Source organism: Eptesicus fuscus, chromosome 9 (genome assembly GCF_027574615.1).
Source record: "Eptesicus fuscus isolate TK198812 chromosome 9, DD_ASM_mEF_20220401, whole genome shotgun sequence".
Taxonomy (NCBI): Eukaryota; Metazoa; Chordata; class Mammalia; order Chiroptera; family Vespertilionidae; genus Eptesicus; species Eptesicus fuscus.
The window spans coordinates 56,344,153-56,370,145 of record NC_072481.1 but is presented as its reverse complement, the minus strand read 5'-3'; the positions used below and the strand labels follow the sequence as shown (position 1 = coordinate 56,370,145).

The 25,993-nt window shown below is 43.3% G+C and overlaps 1 protein-coding gene and 1 pseudogene across 1 annotated transcript in view; both read right to left on the bottom strand.

Annotated features, from left to right (window-relative positions):
* The window catches only part of MIGA1 (mitoguardin 1), an 88,115-nt gene that overhangs the window by 12,723 nt on the left and 49,399 nt on the right, over nt 1-25,993 (bottom strand). The window contains exons 7-12 of the mRNA XM_054720739.1: nt 25,169-25,269; nt 11,073-11,191; nt 10,737-10,809; nt 9,742-9,828; nt 3,709-3,807; nt 1,447-1,581 (exon numbers count right to left, since the gene is read on the bottom strand). Of these exons, the coding sequence (XP_054576714.1) occupies nt 1,447-1,581; nt 3,709-3,807; nt 9,742-9,828; nt 10,737-10,809; nt 11,073-11,191; nt 25,169-25,269 (614 nt within the window). The remainder of the gene's footprint in view (nt 1-1,446; nt 1,582-3,708; nt 3,808-9,741; nt 9,829-10,736; nt 10,810-11,072; nt 11,192-25,168; nt 25,270-25,993) is intronic.
* Nucleotides 16,880-17,834, bottom strand: LOC103284188 (40S ribosomal protein S11-like; annotated as a pseudogene).

Genomic DNA, 25,993 nt, shown 5'->3' with positions numbered 1-25,993 from the left:
CCTGGGCAGGCGGCTGCCCTTTCGGCCCCGGTCCGCGATCCGTGATCGTGGACCCGGGAAGCGGCTGCGGGCGTTAACCCGCGCCGCCTGCCCAGGTCCGCGATCGGTGATGGCGGACCTGGGCAGGCGGCTGCCCTTTCGGCCCCGGTCAGCGATTGGTGATCATGGACCTGGGCAGATCGGTGATTGGTGATCGTTGACCTGGGCAGATCCGTGATTGTGGACCAGGGCAGCCGGCTGCGGGGTTAACCGCCTGCCCCAGTCCACCATCATGGCTTGGATCTCACAGGCATAGGTGCTGCCCTCTCCCCCCGCCATCTTTGCTGGTTTAACGTGTATATTTGCTTCTGATTGGCTGGTGGGCGTGGCTGGTGGGCGTGGCTTATGGGTGTAGCGAAGGTGCGGTCAATTTGCATACTACTGTTTTATTAGATAAGATATATATGCACATATACAATAAATGTTTTGTGCATAACAATGAAAACAAAGTACTTTTTTTTTCAAGAATAGCACTGCTGGAAATAACTGGGTAAAGCTAGCAGTTTTATCCAAATTAAAAACTAAAAAATACAACCATAATGGTAGGGATGAAACACCCACCTGGATCCTGAAGAAATCTGACCCTACTCTGGCATGACCCAACTTTAATCAAGGTCAGTTTACCAAAGTAGTTATGGAAATGGAGATAACATGTACCTCTTATGGTTAAAACATACTTTGACCAGAATCGATCCACAGGCCGATGCTCTATCCACTGAGCCAAACCAATTAGGGCTGTTTTAAAATTTAATATCAGGAATTTGCAAAATAATTATGACATAGCCCATTAGAACATTTTTTTAAAGGCTTCAAACTTCATCATGAATATCTATTCCACCTACTTCCATGTACACACTTAAAGCCCAACCAAAAAAAAGTCAAATAGAGATTTGAGTATGAAAAACAACAGAAACTAAAAACATTCAAAATTTAGATTATAGTTTAAAAACCTGTTTTTGGGGGGGAGGGGCACATGCCTACTCCTCCCCCTAATTTTATAATATTTGGGAACATGAATCCCCATATTTTACTTATATATATATATATATATTGTCTTTTGACTGCAACTGCTACATTTCAGTTTAGTCATGGCGACATGCACAGTTACAGACAATTTTTTGTTAGATCCAAAGTAGTCTGAAGCTTGAGGTATTTTGTTTTTATTTTTAGATCTAAAGAAATATTGACTATTTCAAGTCAAGGCAAGGACTGGTAGAAAAGCCAAAAAGGAAATTTCATCTGAAGACATATACTCTACACATCTGATCCCAATATGAAAGGATGAATCACTGTCCACACTAGTCATTCTATAGGTAATATACATGTAAATCTTATTAATCTTTCCAGTTCTGACCATTTTTCATTAAATTTACATGGTTGAGAAAGAAAAACACACACACTACTTACAGTTTCTTTGAAGGACGAGTTTAGCCAGCGATTATTTACTACATTCTGTATGGATGTGGGTGGGTTTTCTAAATCTTCAAAGGAATCCATTAATATAAAATCCAGAACAACATCATAAAAATTTAGATTTTTCACCTGCATTAAATTATGAGTTAAAACAGAAATTATTATTATTACATAGATCTTAAATGAAATCTGAGCCAGGGCTTCAGACTTTATAACAGCTGAGTGCTTTTAGTTGAATCAGATTATATCTCTGACAAAAAGAGAGGAAGAGGAGAGACCAATATGAAAACAACTCAATCCCAGAAATTACACTTCACATGATAGGTGTTCCTTCCTAGATCCATCCCATCAAGTGAAATTAATCTTTCCTTTCACTCTATGCTAGGAGTTCTCTGTTCCTGCTTTCATTATGGTATCCACAAAGCTCATTCTGCTTTGTCACTGAGTTATTGGTGTATCTGTCTTGCCCACAACATCATGAACCTCTTGCTCTTTCATTCATTCATGCATAGTGTACCAGGTGCTCAGACTTCTAGAGTAAGCAAACCAGATGCTTAGTTTAGTGGGAAAAACAAACAGCAACAAAGAATCCCATAAAAACACAGTTATAAACTGTGATAAGGACAGTAAAGGAAAAAGTACATAGTACTATGAGAGGCTATGGTGGAGCTTCTAACCTAGACTGGATGTCACAGAGGGCTTTCTCTAGGGAGGCATCCAGGTACAGAAAACACCTTATCAAGGACTTTAAGGTAAGAAGGAACACAGTGATGTTGAGTCAAAGAAAATCACGGCAAGTGTGCTATGGCTCGCTATGGCAGAGAGCACAGAGGCACAAGGAGGAGGGGACAGACAGCTCCTGCAGTTTATGGCCCATGTTGATGATTTTGGATTTCATCTTCACAGTATTTTAGGCGGGTAGTGGTGGAAGAGAGATGGATGATTAGATTGTGTTTTTAAAAGACTGTTTGGCAGCAATGTGGAGAGTGGAATGGAGAAGAGTAAGAGTGGATGCAGGGAGGGGAGGAGTAGGCAGGGAAGACAGGTAGCCCAGGAAAGCCTGTAGTTACTCAGACTACAGTGGGGCTGGCAGGAATAGAGAAAATTTGAAGAAACTGAAAGATATTTAGAAGTTAAAACTGACAAAAAGCAAGAGAGGAATACGATAAAGTAGGTGAGGACCAGGTCTCTGAAGGAGGTGTGAAGGAGGAGTCCCAGGTCTCTGGCCTACACAACTGAACGGACGGACGCCAATTCTTTCACCAAGTGAGGGAACACCAGAGGAGGAAAGATTATGCCTCTGAGTCTCTATACCTACTGTTTTCTCTGCCCAGAAAGCCTTTTACCTCTTGCAAACTCATTCTTTAAGCTCCCATTATGACAAAATGCTCCAGGCTCATCATGTACTTTCCCTATCCCAGTGCTGAGATCAGCCATTTTCCCAGAATTCCCTGCAGTTGCGAATGGAACTTAGAAGCCAAGATCTGTGTGCCCTTGAGGAGTCATTTCTTTTAAGGTGTAGCTGCTTCCAAACCCTCTTGGTGAACAGAGCTGGGAAGTACATATGTTTATATATATGCAAGCCTTTCTATTTATTTCTATATCTATCTATATCTATTATAAACTATGAATTCACGCTATTAGCTCCAAGTCTAGCCCTAGCTTTTTATACGTCCCTTCTTCGACAGTAAGTAGCCTGGCTCCAATTATTCTTAATATACACTGAGTGGCCAGATTATTATAATCTCTGAACGCATAATAATCTGGCCACTCAGTGTATATCCTACATAATAAAAGGCTAATATGCAAATTGTCCCCTCAATCAGGAGTTCGACCAGCAGGCAGGCCGGCTAGGTTATTATGCGTTCAGAGATCATAATAATCTGGCCACTCAGTGTATTGTTTGTTTGATCCTATATATGTAGCCAAAACCCTGCCCATCTGAAACCCTCTCAGCACAGGCCACCCCTACTGCCCTGCTAGGGCCTACTCCTGACCTTCAGAAGGAAGCAAAGAAGGAAGGGAAGGAGGAAGGGAAGAGAAAGGCTTTTAAAAAAAACAATACTTTTCAACTGTTGCCCCAATGTATAAAGCCTGTTGCTGCTATTGTTTATGTCTCTGTCATTACTACTATCACACAATTGGTTTTACTATCATTTAACAAGGACAAGAAAAAAACACCAGTGGCCTCAAATTATGTAAATATTATGTGTAAATAACCAAAGGGAATAAATATTTAAAAAATTTTGAACTTACTCCTTTAGCAGCAAGTTCCATTTCAGTACTATCCCAGTGATCAGTCTGTTCTAAAAAATAGATCATTTCATCAAAAACATCTTCAAACTTCTTTGGATTCTGCAGAAGAAAACACACTTTAACCCTAAACTCAACCCATAACAAGGCTCAAGCCTGCAAAGTACATGAGTTACTCTTAAAGTCAATTTTTGCTAAATCTTCATTCGATTAGGTTACGGAGTTAAAATACATTTTCAAGGTACACCATTTGGTTTAATATTTTGTTGCCCAACATTTTGAAGCCAAAACTACGAACATTTGTAAAATGTCATAAGCAAAGTGCCTAATACTCAAACATGTACGCTTATTTAGGTCAGTCCTTAAGGTGAAAACTTGGTCACCATCTAATGCTTTTGAGGCATTTCTACTCTTATAGGAGGAACTCTAGTTCAAACTACCTGTCTGCCATGGGAAGGCCAAGAAAGCACCATAAATTAACAGTGGGAACTGCAAGTAGTTAATATCATCTTTCATTTATTTTACACTTTGTAAAAAATTTGTGTTCCCAATTATCATTTATTTAATCATCATAAGAGTCCTCTGAAATAGGGTACCATAAATATAATTTTATCATTCAAATGATGGGATTGAGGTTCAAACAGATTGGGTCTGAAAGCCAGGTGTTCAAACGGTTCAAGGAAAGCCCGTTTTAGTTTGGTTTTCTTCATCATCTGGACACACCTTGCATTCAGAAAAGTGGTTCCTTATAGTTTTAATGAAGTTCTTTTCATTGTTTCTGACTCATCCAGTCCCATGAAGATGAGTGAGAGGAAGAGGCAGCTCAATTTGCATTTGCAGATTTCTGAGATCTATATTATTTCCTGGAAGCTTCTGACTGAACAGAATTAAGGGAGGTAAGAGAAGAGGTATTCAAAATAATAATAGTGGTGATTGTTAGCAGATCTAATGATGATGCTCACCATGACATCCATAGATCTTATGGCAAATTGGGAATAATTTATGACAAACAACTGGATCAAAACAGAGTGGGCTTTATACATAGAAAATAATTCAGCCCAAGCAGAAATCTATGCTCTTTGGGTTATTTTATGTGAACCTTTGCAACTATCTACAAAAACTATTTTTTCTGGAGAAACCAAGATAGCGCCATAGGTTAAACACCTAACCCGCAGCCGGGCACAACAATTTCAAAAATACAACTAGAGGTCAGAACGGTCATCGTCCAGAACCACAGGAAAGCTGGCGGACTGAAATGCCCACAGCTGGGGAGAAGGAGAAGGCCACGGGGACAGTCGGGGGAGCCGCAAAAGCCTGAGGTATGGAGAAACGGACGGAGACACGAGCACGCGCGCCTGCGGGGAGGATGGAGCCGGAGAGGAAGGGGCGGCTGACGGCCTGGCCAGCGTTCACTGGCAGGAAGGAGATAAAGGCTCCGGAGTGCGCTGAGCGCCGGCTCCGACTGCACTAAACCCCGTTCCGGGCGAAACCCTGGGAAGCCAGGCGCACGCTGGGGGAATGAATCTGGGCTATGGGGCGCAGGCACAGAGGAGCGGCGGAAGGCAGAGCTCCAGAGGCGCGCGCAGGAAGGGGCGCAAAGGACGGACTGTTGCCTGAGCCACTGAACTGCCCTAGCGGGAAGGAGACAAGGGCTCCGGACCGTGCTGAACCCCAGTTCCGACTGCACTGAACCCCAGTTCCGGGCGAAACCCTGGGAAGCCAGGCACATGCTGGGGGAATGAATTTGGCCTGTGGGGCAGAGGCACAGAGGAGCGGCGGCTCCAGAGGCGCGCGCGGGAGGGCGCGCAGAGGAGGGACTGTTGCCTGCGCCGCTGAATGGCCCTGCTGGGAAGGGGACAAAGGCGCCGGACTGCGCTGAGACCCAGTTCCAGCTACATTGAAACCCAGTTCCAGGCAGCGGGCGAAACTCCAGGGCGCGTTTCTCTCAGAGGTGTTTGCAAGGAATACAGAGGGACACAGACACAGGAGCCTCATGTCTCCTGCACAGCAACTCTTCCTATATAGACAAAGAGGGTCCTCATGGACAATTGGCCTGGAGGACAATTCCTCCTAGTGACACCAACAACAATCAAGACTTAACTGTAGATACTCACTCAGTTTCGCAACTGCGCCGCCCCCGCAGGCCGCCCGGCCCGGGGCACTGGGGACGCCGCAGCGGCAGCGGCGCCCGGAGCCCGGCGGCCGCCCAGCGCCCATCCCCGCCGCGAGGCCCCCGCGCGCCTGGTTCCGCGGGCCGCGCGCCCCGCACACCGGACGGAGGCCCGGGCGCCCTCTCCGTGCACCTCCCGGCGCCACTAGACCTAAGTAGAGTTGACTGAATTCAAGGGATTAAGAAGAACAAATTGGGGAATTCGAAAAAGATGACGGCGGAGGTGAAGGCTGATGTGTTGCCTCACATGGCAGTTTCGGAAATACAACTGGAACATGGACTAGTGAGGGTGGCGACTGCTGCTCGCGTCTCCCCAGACCGGGCGGCTGCTCCTCTCAGTCAGCACCGCAGCCGGGGCCATGGGCTCGTGGGCGCCGCAGCAGCTGCTGTGGCGGCGGCCGCGGACTCGGCGCAGCGGCTCTCTGTGAAGGAAGAGACCATCTTTCTGCAGGAGGGGCGCATCCGCGCCACCGACCTGGCCGAACTGCGCAGTGAGATCCTCGAGGCCCCGGAGGCCGCCAACACCGATTTGGAGGATTCTTAGGAGTTCTCATCTTACATTCAAGCCCTTTAAGCCATTTTGACAGAGGAGAATCAAGAAGGCGGCTAAGTTAAACAAAGGAACTGCGAACTCCACCGCGCACAGCAATTTCAGGGGCACGAATGGAGGACAGAGCCTCTGCCATCCAGAACTACAGGAGAGATGGCTGAATGGTAGATTTATAGCTAAGAGGGAAGAGGAAACCAGCGAAATCGGAGGGGATGAGGTGTGGAGGCGCGTGGGTCTGGTTGGTGGCGGGGGAAAGGGGCTTTTGTTCCAAACCTAGGGGAGATTAGCTCTCCATCACACTGAAATCCAGCTTCTGGGGACCCGTGGGAGACCCAGATGCCTGCGGGGAGAGGCGGGACTCTTGCGGAGGTGCCAAGCGCCCCTGGGTCTGGGGGAGGCCGCGCTCCCCTGGGTCCGAGTGAGGCCAGGGGTCCATAGATCCAGGTGAGGCCTCGCGCATCTAGGCCCGGGTGAGCCCAAGTGGCCCTGGGTCTAGGAGAGGCCAAACATCCCTGGGTCCAGGTGAGACCATGTGTCCCTGGATCGGGTGAGGCCTCGTGAACCTAGGCCCGGGTGAGCCCAAGTGGCCCTGGGTCTGGGAGAGGCCAAGCGTCCCTGGGTCCGGGTGAGACCATGTGTCCCTGGATCCGGGTGAGGCCTCGTGCACCTAGGCCCGGGTGAGCCCAAGTGGCCCTGGGTCTGGGAGAGGCCAAGCGTCCCTGTGTCCGGGTGAGACCATGTGTCCCTGGATACGGGTGAGGCCTCGTCCACCTAGGCCCGGGTGAGCCCAAGTGGCCCTGGGTCTGGGAGAGGCCAATCGTCCCTGGGTCCGGGTGAGACCATGCGTCCCTGGATCCGGATGAGGCCTCGTGCACCTAGGTCCGGGTGAGCCCAAGTGGCCCTGGGTCTGGGAGAGGCCAAGCGTCCCTGGGTCCGGGTGAGACCATGTGTCCCTGGATCCGGGTGAGGCCTCGTGCACCTAGGCCCGGGTGAGCCCAAGTGGCCCTGGGTCTGGGAGAGGCCAAGCGTCCCTGGGTCCGGGTGAGACCATGCGTCCCTGGATCCGGATGAGGCCTCGTGCACCTAGGCCCGGGTGAGCCCAAGTGGCCCTGGGTCTGGGAGAGGCCAAGCGTCCCTGGGTCCGGGTGAGACCATGCGTCCCTGGATCCGGGTGAGGCCTCGTGCACCTAGGCCCGGGTGAGCCCAAGTGGCCCTGGGTCTAGGAGAGGCCAAGCGTCCCTGTGGCCGGGTGAGACCATGTGTCCCTGGATCCGGGTGAGGCCTCGTGCACCTAGGCCCGGGTGAGCCCAAGTGGCCCTGGGTCTGGGAGAGGCCAAGCGTCCCTGGGTCCGGGTGAGACCATGTGTCCCTGGATCCAGATGAGGCCTCGTGCACCTAGGCCCGGGTGAGCCCAAGTGGCCCTGGGTCTGGGAGAGGCCAAGCGTCCCTGGGTCCGGGTGCGACCATGTGTCCCTGGATCCGGATGAGGCCTCGTGCACCTAGGTCCGGGTGAGCCCAAGTGGCCCTGGGTCTGGGAGAGGCCAAGCGTCCCTGGGTCCGGGTGCGACCATGTGTCCCTGGATCCAGATGAGGCCTCGTGCACCTAGGTCCGGGTGAGCCCAAGTGGCCCTGGGTCTGGGAGAGGCCAAGCGTCCCTGTGTCCGGGTGAGACCATGTGTCCCTGGATCTGGGTGAGGCCTCGTGCACCTAGGCCCGGGTGAGCCCAAGTGGCCCTGGGTCTGGGAGAGGCCAAGCGTCCCTGGGTCCGGGTGCGACCATGTGTCCCTGGATCCAGATGAGGCCTCGTGCACCTAGGTCCGGGTGAGCCCAAGTGGCCCTGGGTCTGGGAGAGGCCAAGCGTCCCTGGGTCCGGGTGCGACCATGTGTCCCTGGATCCAGATGAGGCCTCGTGCACCTAGGTCCGGGTGAGCCCAAGTGGCCCTGGGTCTGGGAGAGGCCAAGCGTCCCTGGGTCCGGGTGAGACCATGTGTTCCTGGATCCAGATGAGGCCTCGTGCACCTAGGCCCGGGTGAGCCCAAGTGGCCCTGGGTCTGGGAGAGGCCAAGCGTACCTGGGTCCGGGTGCGACCATGTGTCCCTGGATCCAGATGAGGCCTCGTGCACCTAGGCCCGGGTGAGCCCAAGTGGCCCTGGGTCTGGGAGAGGCCAAGCGTCCCTGTGTCCGGGTGAGACCATGTGTCCCTGGATCCGGGTGAGGCCTCGTGCACCTAGGCCCGGGTGAGCCCAAGTGGCCCTGGGTCTGGGAGAGGCCAAGCGTCCCTGGGTCCGGGTGCGACCATGTGTCCCTGGATCCAGATGAGGCCTCGTGCACCTAGGTCCGGGTGAGCCCAAGTGGCCCTGGGTCTGGGAGAGGCCAAGCGTCCCTAGGTCCGGGTGCGACCATGTGTCCCTGGATCCAGATGAGGCCTCGTGCACCTAGGCCCGGGTGAGCCCAAGTGGCCCTGGGTCTGGGAGAGGCCAAGTGTCCCTGGGTCCGGGTGAAGCCAGAGCCTGGGTCCGGGTGAGGCCGTGTGCCCCTGGATCCATCCGGGCGAGGCTGGGTCCCAGGCCCGGGTGAGACCACGCGCCCCTTGGGTATGGGTGAGGCCACGTGCCCCTTAGTCCGGGTGACGCCGTGCCCCTGGGTTCGGCCGAGACCAAACCAGAGGGAGTCGGACCTCCATTACCACCATTTGTCCACCATCCAGAGCTGAGGGGTCAGTGCTGACATGTACACATAAGGAACTACTGGACATCGAAATTGAGTCTCAAAAGAACTGTTGGTCCAGGGGGAAGCTCGCTACAGACTGATTCATTTGCCTGTCAGCATAACTATTATTGCTCGTCTCACATTCAGTGCTTATTAGTATATATCTAGTGACATATGATCTCGCTCATCTAGGGGAAATGATGAACAACATAGACTGAGGAATAAGAACAGAACCAGAAGCAAGGAGGCATCGATCGGACTATCGGGCCTCAGAGGGAGGATAGGGGAGGGTAGGGGGAGGGTGGGGGGAGGGGGAGAGTTCAACCAAAGGACCTGTATGCATGCATATAAGCCTATCCAACGGTTAAGTTCAACAGGGGATTGGGGCATGCGTGGGGAGAGGGGTGGGATGGGAATGGGGGGATGAGGACAAATATGTGACACCTTAATCAATAAAGAAATTAAAAAAATAAATAAATAAATAAATAAATAAATAAAAAATGAAAAAAAAAAAAAAAAACTATTTTTTCTATTAAAAATTAAATGCATTTTAATCATCAGTCCAACACAAACAATTATGAAAATACTTGCCAACAAAACAAGTTACCTTTCGTGCTTTCACAATTAACGCTGATAAAATTTTCCTTCCACTCTCAGCAAGGAATATCCTATTGGCTGTTTCTGAAAGAATAACCTGAAAAAATATCCATCCCCACACAAAGAAAAAAGAGACCTGTAATGAATTTGAATGGACACTTGACTGTATAGCACAGTGATCGGCAAACTCATTAGTCAACAGAGCCAAATATCAACAGTACAACGATTGAAATTTCTTTTGAGAGCCAAATTTTTTAAACTTAAACTATATAGGTAGGTACATGGTTATTAACTTAATTAGGGTACTCCTAAGCTGGCCTTTGCTAAAAACTCAAGGGGCCAAAGAGCTGCATGTGGCTCATGAGCCGTGGTTTGCCGACCACTGGCATAGCACATCTAAGCACAAATAACCCTAATGTAGTTAATGCATTGCATGTGGCACTATTTCAGACCACAGAGAAAGCTCTAATTTACTAAAATAAAATGAGTTCTTGAAACCTATAATAAAAAAGATTAAAGGGAGATAAATCTGAATTTAAATTCTGTTCAATTTAATATTAGAAAGTCCAAAATAAATGATACATAGGCCCAAAACATAAGAAAATAAAGATAATTTTGTTGTTTAACAACCTTATTTCATTTTTAGGAAACCAATAATTTTACAAATGATTCAAATAAAAAATGATCTAGAACACATACTAATTGGTAATTTTAAAAAGTAGGATTTTTATTTTAAGCAGCCATTTGTACACATCTGCAGCATCAAAATATCCTGTTTTGACAAAGTGGGGTGGACCTGGGAAGCTATGGGAGAGGACAATGACAAATGAAGCCAAATGAAGGGAAACAGGAGGCAGGAAACATAAACTTGGTGGACTTTATATTTGCCATCAGGAATAACAATAACAAGAGCAAAGAGCTGTCCTGTTTATATGCGGCTGGACTCTATAGCATGAGGGTGGGGTGAGTGGCTGGGTAAAGTCACTTAATGTTTAAAAATAATACCTGAAAAGCCTGTCGTATACAGTGAAGTTTGGCAAGAAAATCACTGTCTCCTAGGCACTCCAGCATTTCAGTTCTATGTAAATAAACAGGGGAGACAACTGTTACACTGCATTCAAGATCAAGGCTACTACAAATTTGGATTCAAACAAGGCTTAACCTCAGGAACTTAACATGAAACACATGTCTTTTCAATACTGACAAAATATGTAAAAAAAATTTTTTGAGCCTAAAAATATACTTTTCCCTATTCTCATTAACATTTTAAATAAATATCATACAAACATAGCAATAGTACCTTAATATTTTTCATAAGCATAAGCAAAACTGAAGTGGTACCTCAGCACTCTTGAGTAAATTTTTCCTTCTTCAACTAAATGCATGGCTTCTTCATAAAAAGGGCAGTGGCAAAGAGACTCCAGACTGTAAGAATGCCGGACTTCTCTGTGTTCTGCAAGCTAAGCATTAGCTTAGGTTAGAACAGACTGCAATGATATAGGAAAAAAACTATGAAAATAGAAAATCAGATCTCACTAACATCAAAATATACTCAATTTGATAAAACCATAAAAACTATTCATAAGATTTCAAAGCTATCATTTAGAATGATAAATATAAAGAGCTTCCCAGACAAGAAAAAACTAGAGGAATTCATCATCACCAAATCAGTATTACAAGAAATGTTAAAGGGTCTTCTTTAAAAAGATTTAAAAGAGGTAAAAAAATATTAATAAAATGATAATAAGTACATATCTATTAACAATTCTTTAAATGCAAATAGATTAAATGAACCAATCAAAAGACATACGGTGGCTGAATAGATAACAAAACAAGACCCTTACATATGATGTCTATAAGAAACTCACTTTAGATCGAAAGACACACATACTGAAAGCAAAAGAATAGAAAAAGATATTTCAGAAAAATGGAAACAAACAAAAAAGCTGTGATAGCAATACTTATAACAGACAAAATAGACTTTAAAACAAAGAATATAAAGAGACAAAGAAGGACCCAGCAATTTCATTTCTGGGTATTTACCTGAAGAAACCCAAAGCAGTAATTTGAAAAGACATATGCACCCATATATTCATTACAGCATTATTTACAATAGCCAAAATATGAAAGCAACCTAAGTGTTCATCAATAGATGAATGGATAAAGAAGTGGTGCATATATACAATGGAATAGGACTCTGCCATAAAAAATAATGAAATCTTGCCATCTGCAATAACATGGATGGATCTAGAGGGTATTGTGTTGATTGAAGTAAGTCAGACAAAGAAAGACAAATGCCAGACAATTTCACTTACATGTGGAATCTATAAAACAAAACAAAACACAACAAGCAGAGCAGAAACAGAATCATAGATACAGAGAACATTTTGACAGTTGTCAGATGGGAATGGGGATTGGGCAAATGGGAGAAAAAGGTGAAGGGATTTAAAAGTACAAAATGGTAGTTACAAAATAGTCATGGGGATGTAAAGTACAGCATAAGGAATCCTATATAATAAAAGGCTAATATGCAAATAGACCGAACAGCAGAACGGCGGAACAACCAAACAATCGGTCGCTATGACATGCGCTGACCACCAGGGGCACGCACAGAACATGGCGGATGTTGGCAGCAGGCGGCAGAGCGTGGAACATGATGGGAATTGGCCACAGTGGGATGGTGGAGCAGGTGAGCGGGAATGCCAGACCAAGACAGGGCTCCGGTCACTGTCATCGGGGTGAGCCTCTGGTGGTTACTGAAAATTCTTTGCTCCCGTGCGCTGCGGTCCTGCCTGGTGCTCGCACCTGCTGCCGGTGCCAGTCTCACTCGCAACGCTGCAGGCGCCAGAGCTGCCACTTACACCCGCTGCCAGCGCCTGGCGCCGGTCCTGATTGCTCGGCGCAATCAGCGGGTGTGAGCGGCAGCTGCCGGCCCCGATCACCCCTCAGGGCTTCTCCACCTCCCCCGGCGTGCTGTGGTCCCGCCTGGCACTCACACCTGCTGCTAGCACTGGCCCCGCTCCACCTGCTGCCGGCACTGGAGCCACCGCTTGCACCTGCTGCTGGTGCCTGACCCTGATTGCCCCTGAGGGCATCTCCACCTCCCCCTGCTCCTGAGGGGCGATCAGAGAAGTAGCCGCTGTTCACACCCACTGACGGCGCCGATCCTACTCGCACCCGCTGCTGACGCTGGCCCCAATCGCTCCACACCATCAGCAGGTGTGAGTGGGGCTGGCACCATCAGCACGTGGGAGTGGCGGCATTGGGAGCAGGGTTGCTGGCAGATGAGGGACCAGGGGCTACAGTGGGAGGGGCTGGGCATGGGTGCGGAGAATGGGCCGAGACCCGCCCCTTGCAGGCCACAGTTCCTTTCAAGGTGCACGAATTCATGCACTGGGCCCCTAATATAGTCAATAATATTGTAATAACTATGTATGGTGTTAGATGGGTACTAGATTTATTGGGGTATCATTTCATAACTTATATAAATGTCTAATCATGATGTTGTACATCTAAGACTAATATAATACTGCACATCACCTGTGAATTAATTTTTTTAATAAAATAAAAGAACATCGCCCTGACCGGTTTGGCTCAGTGGATAGAGCATCAGCCTGCGTACTCAAGGGTCCCAGGTTCGATTCCAGTCAAGAGCATGTACCTTGGTTGTGGGCACATCCCCAGTAGGGGATGTGCAGGAGGTAGCTGATGTTTCTCTCTCATTGATGTTTCTAACTCTCTATCCCTCCCCCTTCCTCTCTCTGTAAAAAATCAATAAAAAAAAAAAAAAAAGAACATCAAGGTCAACCAGAGATGAGAGGTTAGGAAATTCTAAGCTTTTTCCTGCACACATGCATAGCCCTGCCATGTTTATGGCTGTCTAGATTCCCAGAATTATGCTGGGGCTTTTCAAAAACCCCTATAAACATCTCATTGCCCAATGTTTTCTTTTAAGTTTTTGGTCAGCCTCTTGCTAGCCCTAGCTGGTATGACCAACTCAGTCAGCTGCAATGTTAAACAATTATCACTAATTGTTTTCAACAAAGGCCCAAGGGACAGAACTCTGTACAGAGCAAGCTCTAAGTTAGGTCAAATGAAAGACAAGTCTTGAGAATGGAGCTTTGCAAGTCAAATAGTGACAATTCTCCAGGGATGGGGCTTTTGAGAAGCTTCAAAGCCACTAAGTTTCTTCCAGTGGCTGCTGAGCCTCTGCTTTCAAAGTTACCATAGTTGTGAGACTGTTGGGTTTTTAAAAAAATATTTTTATTGATTTCAGAGAGGAAGGGAGAGGGAGAGAGAGACAGAAACATCAATGATGAGAGAGAATCATTGATCGGCTGCCTCCTGCACGCCCCCTACTGGGGATCGAGCCTACAACCCAGGCACATGCCCTTGGCTGGAATCGAACCTGGGACCCTTCAGTCCGCAGGCCGACGCTCTATCCACTGAGCCAAACCAGCCAGGGCAGAGACTGTTGGTTTTTAAAACTACTGTGAAGAAGGAGATGGGAATAAAGTAAGTTAAGTATCCACAAAGTTCACTATTCTTGAGATTCAGCCATTTTTCTTGAACAATGCTCCTTGAATCTTTTCAAGTATTTCATTAATTTTCAGAGTTCTAAAAATTATTATTTTGAAAAGTTTTGCTAATGTTTTTATGATTTTGTGGAGAAGTTTAGGTTTTTACTCTACTATTCTAGAAGTATTTCTCTATGCTATAATTCATATTCACTCATTGCTGTGCTAAACGCCTTACCCTGATTATCATCTCATTTACCCTTTCCAATAACTCATAAAGTAGATACTTTTATTATCAACATTTTACAGATAAAGAAACAGTGATTTAGATTAGCAGGCACATGCCCCAAGTCCCACAACTAAATAGTAGAAGTTAAATTAAGCCTAGGCATTTATACCAGAGCTTATACTCTTTTTTTAAAAGATTTTGTATTGATTTTTAGAGCGAGAGGGAGAGAAAGCGAGAGAGGAACATTAATGTAAGAGTGAAACATCGACTGGCTGCCTCTGCACCCCCTTACTGGGGATCAAGCCCTAACCAGGAATCAATCCTGCAACCTCGGTGCACGGAATGATGCCCAACCAACTGAGCTACACCGGCCAAGGCTATACTCTTAAATATCAAACTGTACTCTCCTATCAGCTCTATCCAGAAAGCCAAGGAAGAAAAAGTTTAAGCAACAGCAATATTTAAGATATTATAAATATGACTATTAGACCAGAAGCACAAGGAAAAAAAAGGTAAATGGAGATAATGATATCTGACATCATATATTTTCTGCTTTTAAGTAGTATTTCCCCTCATAGTTTAAGGAAAATATATTATGCTACTGGAAAGTGTTTGAGGTTAAAAAAAACCCCACACATAACTGGTTAAAAAAATAACTTATAATGAAAATTCTTTAGATATTAAATAGTTTAAAGTGTTGAACCACTGTCAAAACAAACAGGATCTATGTACACCTACCAGTAGGAAAAACTTCTGAGGAAACTGGAGCTCCAATTAAACTCTCCACATAAAATAATTCATACTAATAAGAAGTGAACAAATCCAACAAGATTCCAGAGTCAAGTCTTGATTTATTGGTCTACCTTGCTTATTTGTTGGCTTGGCTGAGGTGATCATTTAACTAGGTCTCTTAAAATAGGCTTGCAGCTGTGAAAATACATCATATTGAAGATTTGACACTGGCTAATATTATCATCAACTCTTCCTAAGAGACAATAACTCAGAAACATTTATTTAATAATGAATCGAGTTTTTTATAGCAAAAAGCAAATCTAAAAGCAAATAAAATGGCTTAAATTCTCATTTTAGAATATAGTTTCTAGGAAGGATTTTTTGACAAAATTTCCAAAAACTTTTTAAAAGGCTTCCGAAAAAGATTAACATTTTCTAGAGCTGAGATGTATCTTCTGAAGCAGGGTCAGTAACATGGTTTAAGTGGGCAATTTACCATGAAAAGGGGTTCTTTTTTTTCTAACTGAAACTTTTGAAATGTCCTTTATTTCCAAGTCATTCTTCCCTCAAAAGCGTACATTTCAAGAATTTATTTAAAATTTTTCAAACAGAAAAGTAATACTATATTGGTTTCCATCAAAGCACCATCCTACTTTATTAGTTATCTCCCATAGTTCACAAGTACCATAAAATGTCCATGTAAGGAATCAAACAAGTCAATAACAACAGCAATAAAAACAGATAAAACCCAAAGATGTACCAACGAGTACAAACAATGTTCTGGAATTAGCTGAAGATTTCAAACACCCTGAATTACTTCTCCCTTGCTCTCCGTGAGGTGCAAGAGGGGCTGACCCTCATCTTCCTTGGCAAGCAATGATTGTGCTGAATGTAAGGTAATATGTTTGAAAGCCTTTATATTTTTAAAAGCCTCTGAACAAACATGAAAGAAATGTCGAAAGTCTCAAAACTAGTATGGGTCATGAAATAGGCTAAGTTCCACTTTAATATGGACTATTTTTTACATGTTTACGTGTTCCTTTAAGATCAACCACCTAAAATTACAAATAGAACTTACTAGTACAGTTAAAGAAAGCAGGCTAACTATATACCATATCTCACTAATAGAAAAGAAATAGAAAAGAAAATAACAATAACTCCAAAGTGGCCCTCAATGACTCTCTCTTCCCGGTAATGTCTCATTCCATGCTGAACAGGACTAACGTGTAACCGATAGGATATTGTAGAAATGATAGAGTGTGATTTCTGAGGTGAGATCTTAATAGTCACTGCTCCCATCTCACTCTCTTTTGGATCACTTCCTCTTGGGGAAGCGAGGTGCCATGTTGTGAAAACACTCAAGCAGGCCTACAGAAAAGTCCACGTGGTGAGCAAGTTAGGTTTTCTGCCTTAGGTAGCACCAACATGCCATTGTAAAGTGAGCTATCTTGAGAACAGATTCTCCAGCGTCAGTTAAGCCTTCAGATGACTGTACCCCAGCCAACATACTTGACTATAGCTTCACAAAAGACCTCAAGCCAGATATGCCACTTCCAAATTTTTGACCCTCAGAAATGGTGCGATAATAAAAGTTTATTGTTGTCATCGCTGTTGTTTTTAAATGAGAAAAGAACTTTATTTTGTTTGGGGAAATGGGTAGGTGTCTGGTCTCAGAACTTCTGGAACTGCTTCTTAGTGCTGGCGGCCTTGGTGGCCTTGAGCACAGCCAAGCAAACAGTTTTTCTCAGGGGCCAGCACTCCCCAACCATGATGATATCACCTATCTGGACGTCCCTGATACAGGGGGACAGGCGCATGGATATGTTTTTATGGCACTTCTGAAAGTGGTTGTACCTAGGGATGTAGTGGAGGCAGTCTCTGCAGATGACAGTGATCTTCTGCAACTTCATCTTGATCTACACACCAAGCAGGACCCACCCTTGAATGGAGACATTACCAGTAAAGGGGCATTTCTTATCAGTGTAAGTGCCCTCAGTGGCCTCCCTGGGCATCTTGAAGATCTGACCAATGTTCTTATAGTACTGTGGGAGCTGTTTCTTGATAGTTTCTTCAAGCAAGACCCTCTTCTTACTTTGAAAGATCAGGGCTACCCAGCCAGTGTGGCTCAACCTATGAACCAGGAGGTCACAGTTCAATTCCTGGTCAAGGCACATGCCTGAGTTGTGGGATCCATCCCCAGTAGGGGGCATGCAGGAGGCAGCCAATCAATTATTTCTTCCCTTTCCCTTCCTCTCTGAAATCAATCAAAATATATTAAAAAAAGAAAAAGAAAGATGGTGGGCTGCTCTGGATAGGCATGTTCAGTCTAAGAGTCCTCCTTATCTTATATATACGACTTCAGAATTAAATACCTAAACAACAGGCTCCCTGGATTAGCCCTTAGGACTCAGTTCTCACGGGACTAACTGTAAGGCCCAAGATCCAGAAAACCATCCACAAACCTTAAATTTTAAGAAGGTAACTTCTAAAACACTTGAGCCTCCACTAACCCCAAGTGTGGAGGCCTCGGGATTTAATCTAATCTAGTTTAAGACAAAGACATGTACCTCTGCCTGACAATCTCCAAATTAGGGCGCGGGGTCTCACTCTCAAGGATGCACCCATGAGGCCAAGGGCAGGCCCCTCAGCCTCAGCACCAGTCCCAAGCCCGCACCTGAATTTTATTATTGTTTTAAGACACTACATTATGGGTAATTTATTAAACAGCAACAATTAACTAATAGTGGAAATCATATTAAGAGCAACAAAAAGACACACAAATTTCCCCAAACTGGAAAGCAAATGCAAGTGTGTGAACAGATGACATAGATGAGGAAGCCACAATCTAGAATAAGTTCAGGAGGAAAGACATTTGTTGAGGGTAGACATTTGCTAAGCTGCAGCCTTAAACAGCAGCAGGCCTGGAGTTGGCAGGTGTGAGAGCAGGATTGAAGAAGAGGGACTAAAAATGGGAGATTAGACAAAAGTCTGTGTCCAAAGACCTATAGCAGTCCCACATCTCATTCTACTCCCTGCCCCTTTCCCTCCATCCCTGAATAGGAAGGCAACTTGTTTAAAAAAAAAAAATTTCAACCAAAAATTATTAAAACTGCCTGAAGAGAGTAAATTGGCTAGGGTGAGTGATGGCCCTCCCCACAATAAGGCCCTCTGCATTCTATTTCCAGGTGTGCCCTGCCTGCTAGGCTATTTCCAGAACATTAATCCTAAAGAAAAGCCTGCCAATCAACACACCTTAAAGAAGTAAATGAGCCCCATTTGCTCTCCTGTTCACCTTTCTGTGGGAAAAACAAACAGAAAACACTGCAAACCCACAAAATCTACCTAAGAAAATCAATCCAGTCACCAATTACACTTTCAAATTTGAGAGGGAGGAAAAAAAACTGTCAACACAAGAATGAAAGCCCAAGATAAATAGACAAAATTGACTCCAGAGGAAGTAAGATAATTCAAGAAATAGAAATTTGCAATGGCAGATATAACCCTCTCTTTTTAGATTATGATTATTCTAAATGTTTATCCTTGTCCCGTTGTATATTATTGTTACTGTATCATTTTGGATTGGTATAAAGTGCTAGCAAGTCAGAGGGCGGGTAGCAAAAGCTTTCATTAGTAGACATATTTGAATTATCCTATACTAGAGGCCCAGTGCATGAAATTCATGCACAGGGGAGTAAGGAGGGTCCCTCAATCCAGCCTGCGTCCTCTCGCAGTCCAGGACCCCTCAGGGGATGTCCGACTGCCGGCTTAGGCCCAATCCGCCTGGGGATCGGGCCTAAGCCGGCAGTCGGACATCCCTCTTGCAGTCCAGGGCTCTCGCAGTCCGGGACCACTTGCTCCTTACCACCCACCTGCAGCGGAGGTGGGAGAGGCTCCCACCACCACCGCTGTGCTCGCCAGCCATAAGCCCGGCTTCTGGCTGAGCGGCGCTCACCCTGTGGGAGCACACTGACCACCAGGGGGCAGTTCCTGCAATGAGCATCTGCCCCCTGGTGGTCAGTGTGCATCATAGTGACCAGTTGTTCTGCCTTTCGGTCGATTTGCATATTAAGGTTTTATTATATAGGATGGCAACTGAATCCACTGATCCCCATGGCAGAATGGGCCTAAGCTGGCAGGCAGACATCCCCCAAGGGGTCCCGGACTGCGAGAGGGCACAGGCCAGGCTGAGGGACCCCCCCCAGTGCACAAAATTTCATGCACCGGGCCTCTAGTAAGAAATAATATTTTCTCTTTAAAGAGCAACTTTCAAAAAAAGAGCCTCCTATAATTTATGTATGTGTTAACACATATATAATATACCTTAAGGAGGGGTAATTCTAAGAAAAATGAAATCTAAGGCTAAAAATTGCTCTCTCTGTAATATTAGTTTCTATCTATTAAATGACAATCTCTTTAACAGATGGTAGAGTTAGGAGAGTACTTAATGCAGTGGTACCCTAACATTGAAAAGACTTTTCAGAATATGAAAACATGCTAAGTAAAACAATGTCAAATACAAAAGATCACATATTGTATAATTCTATTTATATGAACTGTCCAGAATAGGCAAATTCATGGAGACAGAAGGTGGATTAGTAGTTGCCAAGAGCTTGGGGGGAAGGGAAGTGTTAGATGAGAAAAGGGAATAATTACTAATAGTTTCTTTTTAGAATGATGAAAATATTATAGAATTAGAAAGTGGTACTAGTTGTACAACTTTGTGAATATACTAAAAACCACTGAATTATATACTTTAAAAGAGTAAGTTTTATAGTATTAGAATTATATCTCAATAAAACTATTATTTTAAAAATAGACTTTTCAGAGAAAAACGGCTGTAGTTCCAAAGCAATGTTTGGCAAAGCTTATATAGGAAAATCCTGTTAATCACTTTCACAAATGACTGACCAGGCTTTGAGAAAAGCCTATGCCAGGACTTGTTTTAATCTAAAGAGGCAAGAACTCTTTCTGGTAATTCTGAATAAAGCTTCCAAATGATCACAAACTTTAACTTCCCAAGCAGTTCTGATATTATTTTCTTACTAACTTTCTTCATTAAAGTAGTTTTCCCTAATTTAAGGGCTTGGCATATAGTAAATGCAATTAAAAATAATTTAACAAACATTTCTTAGTAAAGAATTTATCTTGGATCACATTCTGAGATCATATATTTATACCCTAGAAGCATTCCTAGGATGTTTCTCAGACATCGAGTCCTTCTTGTGGTACTCATGCATTTTGTTTTCCATAAGGATTTAAAAAAAAAAAATTACAACAAATTCAAAGTACAATGAACACTTGTCAAATATTTTTTTAAGTTGTACATTATAAATAAACTTTAGAGCAATTAGATATATTGTTCTTCCTGGGAGGGGGGGGGAGAGGGAATGCAATTATTCTCCCTATAAACCATCAAGGAGTTAAGCATTTACAGAACATAAAGACAAAAAACATTTGACAAAATACATCCTTTTATGATAAAAACTCTTAACATTTTAGGCATCGAAGGAATGTACCTCAATACAATAAAAGCCATATATGACTAGCCCACAGCTAACATACTTAGTGGTGAAAGACTGAAAGCTTTTCTTCTAACAACAGGAACAAGACAAGGGTGCTCACTTTCACCACTCCTATTCAGCATAGTAATGGGAGTCTTAGCCAGAGGTGCTAGGTAAGAAAAACAAAAAGGCATTCAAATTAAAAAGAAGTAAAACTCTCAGCACATGATATGATCTTATACAAAGAAAATCCTAAAGATTCCACCAAAAAATCATTAAAACTAATAAATAAATCCAGTAAAGTTGCAGGATACAAAATCAATATACAAAAATCAGTTGAATTCCTACACACTAACAGTAATCAGAAAGAGAAATTAAGAAAACAATCCCATTGATAATAGCTTTAAAAAAAAATACTTAGGCCCTAGCCAGTTTGGCTCAGTGGATAGAATGTTGCCCTGGGGACTGAAGGGTCCTGGGTTCGATTCCAGCCAAGGGCACATACCTGGGTTGCAGGCTCAATCCCCAGTAGAGGGTGTGCAACAGACAGCCAGTCGGTGACTCTCTCTCATCATTGATGTTTCTACCTCTCTCTCTCCCTCTCCCTTCTTCTCTGAAATCAATAAAAATATATTTTAAAAAATACTTAGTAATAAATGTAAGTAAGGAGGTGAAAAATCTGTACACTGAACACTGTTAAGATGAAAAAACTGAAAAAGACAAATAAATAGAAAGATATCACATATTCATGGATCAGAATAATTAATATTGTCAAAATGTCCATATTACCTAAAGCCATCTATAAATTCATTGCAATCCCTATCAAAATTCCAATGGTATTTTTTCACAGAAACAGAAAAAAACAATCCTAAAATGTATATGGAGCCACAAAAGACCCCAAAGAGGCAAAGCAATCCTGAGACAAAACAAAACTTGAGACATCATACTTCCTGATTTCAAACTGTATTACAAAGCTACAGTAATCATACAGTAGTCTACTGGCATAAAAATAGACACCGAGACCAATGGAACAGAATCGAGAGCCCAGAAATAAACCCTTGTAATAGAGTCAATCAATATCTGACAAGGGAGCCAGAATACTAACAGGGAAAGAATAACTTCTTCACTGTGGTGGCAGAATTGGAGAACCACATGCAGAAGAATTAAAATGAATCCCTATCTTACATCACTCAACAAATATTAACTCAAAATGGAGTAAAGACTAAACATAAGACCTGAAACCAAAAAACTCCTAAAAGAAAACATAGGGAAAAAGCTCGTTGACACTGGCAAAAAAAAAAAAAAAAAAGCTCCTTGACAATAATTGTTTGAATATGACCACAAAAGCATAAGCAACAAAAGCAAAAATAAACAAGTGAGACTGTATTGAAGTAAACAGTTTCTGCACAGCAAAAGAAACAACAAAAAGAGAAGGCAACTTACGGAATGAAGGAAAATATTTGCAAACCATCTATCTGATAAGGGGTTAATATATAAGGATCTCATACAACTGAATAGCAAAGACAAAGAAACTCAATCTAATTTTAAAAATGGACAGAGGGTCCTGGCCAGGTGGCTCAACTGGTTGGAGCATCGTCCTGTACACCAACGGATTGCAGCTTCAATTCCTGGTCAAGGCACATACCTAGGGTGCAGTTCAATCCCAGTCGGGTTGTGTACGAGAGGCAACTGATCAATGTTTTTCTCTCACATTGATGTTTCTCTCTCTCTCTCTCCCCTTTCCTCACTCTCTAAAATCCATAAAAACACATGCTCCCATGAGGATTTTTATTTTTTAATAATATATTTTTATTGATTTCGGAGAGGAAGGGAGAGGGAGAAAGAGATAGAAGCATCAATGATGAGAGAGAATCATCAACCAGCTGCCTCCTGTACACCCCCCACTGGGGATTGATCCCACAACTCTGACATGTGCCCTGACCACGAATTGAAACGTGACATCTGGTTCATAGGTCAATGCTCAAACACTGAGCAACACCAGCCGGGCTCCCATGAGGATTAAGAAAAAAGGACAGAGGACCCGAATAAACATTTTTCCAGAGAAGATACAAATGGCCAAATAGGAGCATGAAAAGTTGCTCAGCATCACTAATCATCAGGAAGATGTAAATCAAAACCACAACGAGATACCACTCAGACCTGTCAGAATGGCCATTATAAAAAAGATAAGAGATAACAGGTGTTGGTGAAGATTTAAAGAAAAGGGAACTCTTTTGCACTGTTGGGAGGAATGTAAATTAGTATAGCTACTATGAAAACAATATAGAGGTTCCTCGAAAAAGTAAAAATAGAACTACTGTGTGATCCAGCAGTCCCATTTCTGGGTATATATCCAAAGGAAATAAAATCACTATATTAAGATATCTGCACTATCCTATGTACATTGCAACATTTTAAAAAATAACCAAGATATGGAAACAATTTAAGTGTCCATCAATGGATGAATAGATAAAGAAGATGCAATATATAGTATATGTACAATGAAATATTCATCCATGAGAAAGAAGAAAATCCTGCCATTTATAACAATATGGATGAAACTTGAAGGCATTATGCTAAGTGAAATAAGTCAGACAAGAAAGACATATCACATGTACAGCATCACTTACATGTGAAATGCAAAAGGGCCAAAAACAAAACAAACAACAAAAAAAAGGCCAGCCCCATAGAAACAGAGAGTAGAATGGTGGTTGTAAGAGGCTGAGGGGTGGGGGAAATGGGGAGATATTGGTCAAAGGGTGTAAACCTCTGGTGAGAAGATAATTAAGTTCTGGGGATCTAATGTACAGTATGGCAACTATCCTACATAATAAAAGCCTAATATGCAAATCGACCAAACGGCGGAACGACCAGCAGAACAACAGGTCGCTATGATGCGCACTGACCACCAGGGGTCAGATGCTCAACATAGAAGCTGCCTCCAGCCTGGAGGCCCCAGGCCAGCCAAGGCGGGTGCGAGCAGGGGCCCCCCTATCGTCCCGCGGAGGGAGGCAACCAGCGGCGGGAGGCAGAGCCGGCGAGCGGGTGGCACCAGGCCAGCCAAGGCGGGTGCCAGCGGGGGCCTCCTGATCACCCCGCTGGTCACCCCACAGATTGGCCCTGATCACCAGCCAGGCCTAGGGATCCTACCCATGCACGAATTTCATGCACCGGGCCTCTAGTAGCTAATAATACTGTATTATATACTCATTGTGGTAATTACTTCACAATACATGTGTATTAAATCATCACACTGTACACTTTAAACTTACACAATGTTATATGTCAATTATATCTCAATAAAGCTGAAAAAAAAAACATTTAAAAAAAGAACAGAAAGATAAGCCTGTCTATATCAAATAGCAAAGAAAAAGGAAACAGCTTTTCCATAAAACAAATAGGTATATTTTGTCTATTGCAAACTTATACATAAAAAATATAAGAAAAAATGTAAATAATTCAAGAGATAATACTGTAAGCTGCAGCGACAATACACATACACAGAAAAATCTTGAGAGGATGAAATATTATGGTCAGTAGAGATTTTAAAAAGGCAGAATCAAGGCTTAGGGCCCAGGGTATTAGGTAGAATACCTAAAGCTTTCCACACTACAGCATGAATTCAATTACATATGTGTGATACTATTTATATTTTTAAAACAGCATTAATATCCAAAATCTATCATAAAAATTAAATTATTCTAAGATAAAATTGGCCATTGGTGATTTTTAAACCTGTTTTAAGTAGAAGAAAATTATAAAAAGATGATCACTTTGTAAGCATTCTCTTTTGATACAAAATTTAAATCTCAGTAGAAAACAAATTATCCATAAATTTATAATTCAGTGATCACCATTATTTATACGTTAGTGAACTTTTATCTAGTCTTCTTTTCTCTGCCTAAATAATTAAATACCACACACGTTTTTCTTTCTTTTCTATTTCAAAATCACAATCATATTCTCTACATACTACCCTTTTCACCTAATGCATGTTCCCATGTCATTAAAAATGATTAGGAACTTGTTTATGCCATTATAATATTTCAAAATTATGGATATATCATAATTTAGCATTAGACTGTTTCCAGTTTTTCATTATTATTAAAATGCCAAAGTGAATGTTTTTATATATAAATCTTTACATCTAATCACTTTAGATGTATGATTTCTGAGCTAAAAAATGTGAACTATTTTAAGAATCTTGATATAAGGTCAACTGCTTTCCATAATCCATAGTATATAAAAGTGCCTATTTAAAGTATGTGTTTACATGTCCACCTCTGTACAGAGGTTATGAGCTCCTGTGAGAACTTTCATGCTATTTTCATTTTTGTATCCTGGTATCTACCATGTGCTAAATAAGTGGCTACTGAACTAAATTACAACACAATGGCAAAATTGTACTGTCCAGCTGACAAAGAATGCGAATCCTCATTAGGAACACACATGACCTACCTCTGCTGCTGAAGCAAAGGAATCGGTTGAAGCAACGCTCAAGGTGTCTCGAAGGCCATAGTCGTCTACATTCCCCCTCACAGTAATATCTGTGTTTTTATCTTAAAAGTAAAAGATGAAAGGTTTAGAAACTGATATTCCTTGTCAACTCCCATATTTTATACTCTATAGTTGGTTTTTCTTTTTTTTTATTTACTCGTCTTTCTTTCGATAGACTATTGGGGTCTAAAAGGAAAATAATACAGCCCAGGCAGAGAGGCTCAGTGGTTGAGTGTCAACCTATGAACTAGGAGGTCATGGTTCGATTCCTGGTGGGGGCACATGCCTGGATTTCAGGCTCAGTCCCCAGTAGTAAGGCAGCTGGTCAATGATTCTCTCTCATCATTGATGTTTCTCTCTTTCCCCCTCTCCCTTCTCTGAAATCAATAAAAAAACAAAACTTGGCCAATATTTTTTAAAAAGTTTGAAAAGGAAAACAATACAAATAAATGGAACATAATCTGAGAAGCCTCTCAAAGTTGATTTACTATTTAACTGATTCTGAAACACTGCCAAGCAGAGAACAAAGTGCTATAAAGTTGACATTTTTGCTTTAACAAGGGATTAAACTTAATTGTGGATTAAAAATTTTTGAGTATATAATAAATTAAGTGGGTATATAAGAACTGAAGTTGGATAATCTACATGGTATAATCAGCATATACCAAAGACAGTTTGAAACAGAGCAAGTTAGAACTGGTAGGATCATTCAAATTAAAAGAATTATTAACATAAAATGTTGCCTGTCTTATCAGTTGTGATAAATTGATTAATTATAACAATTCC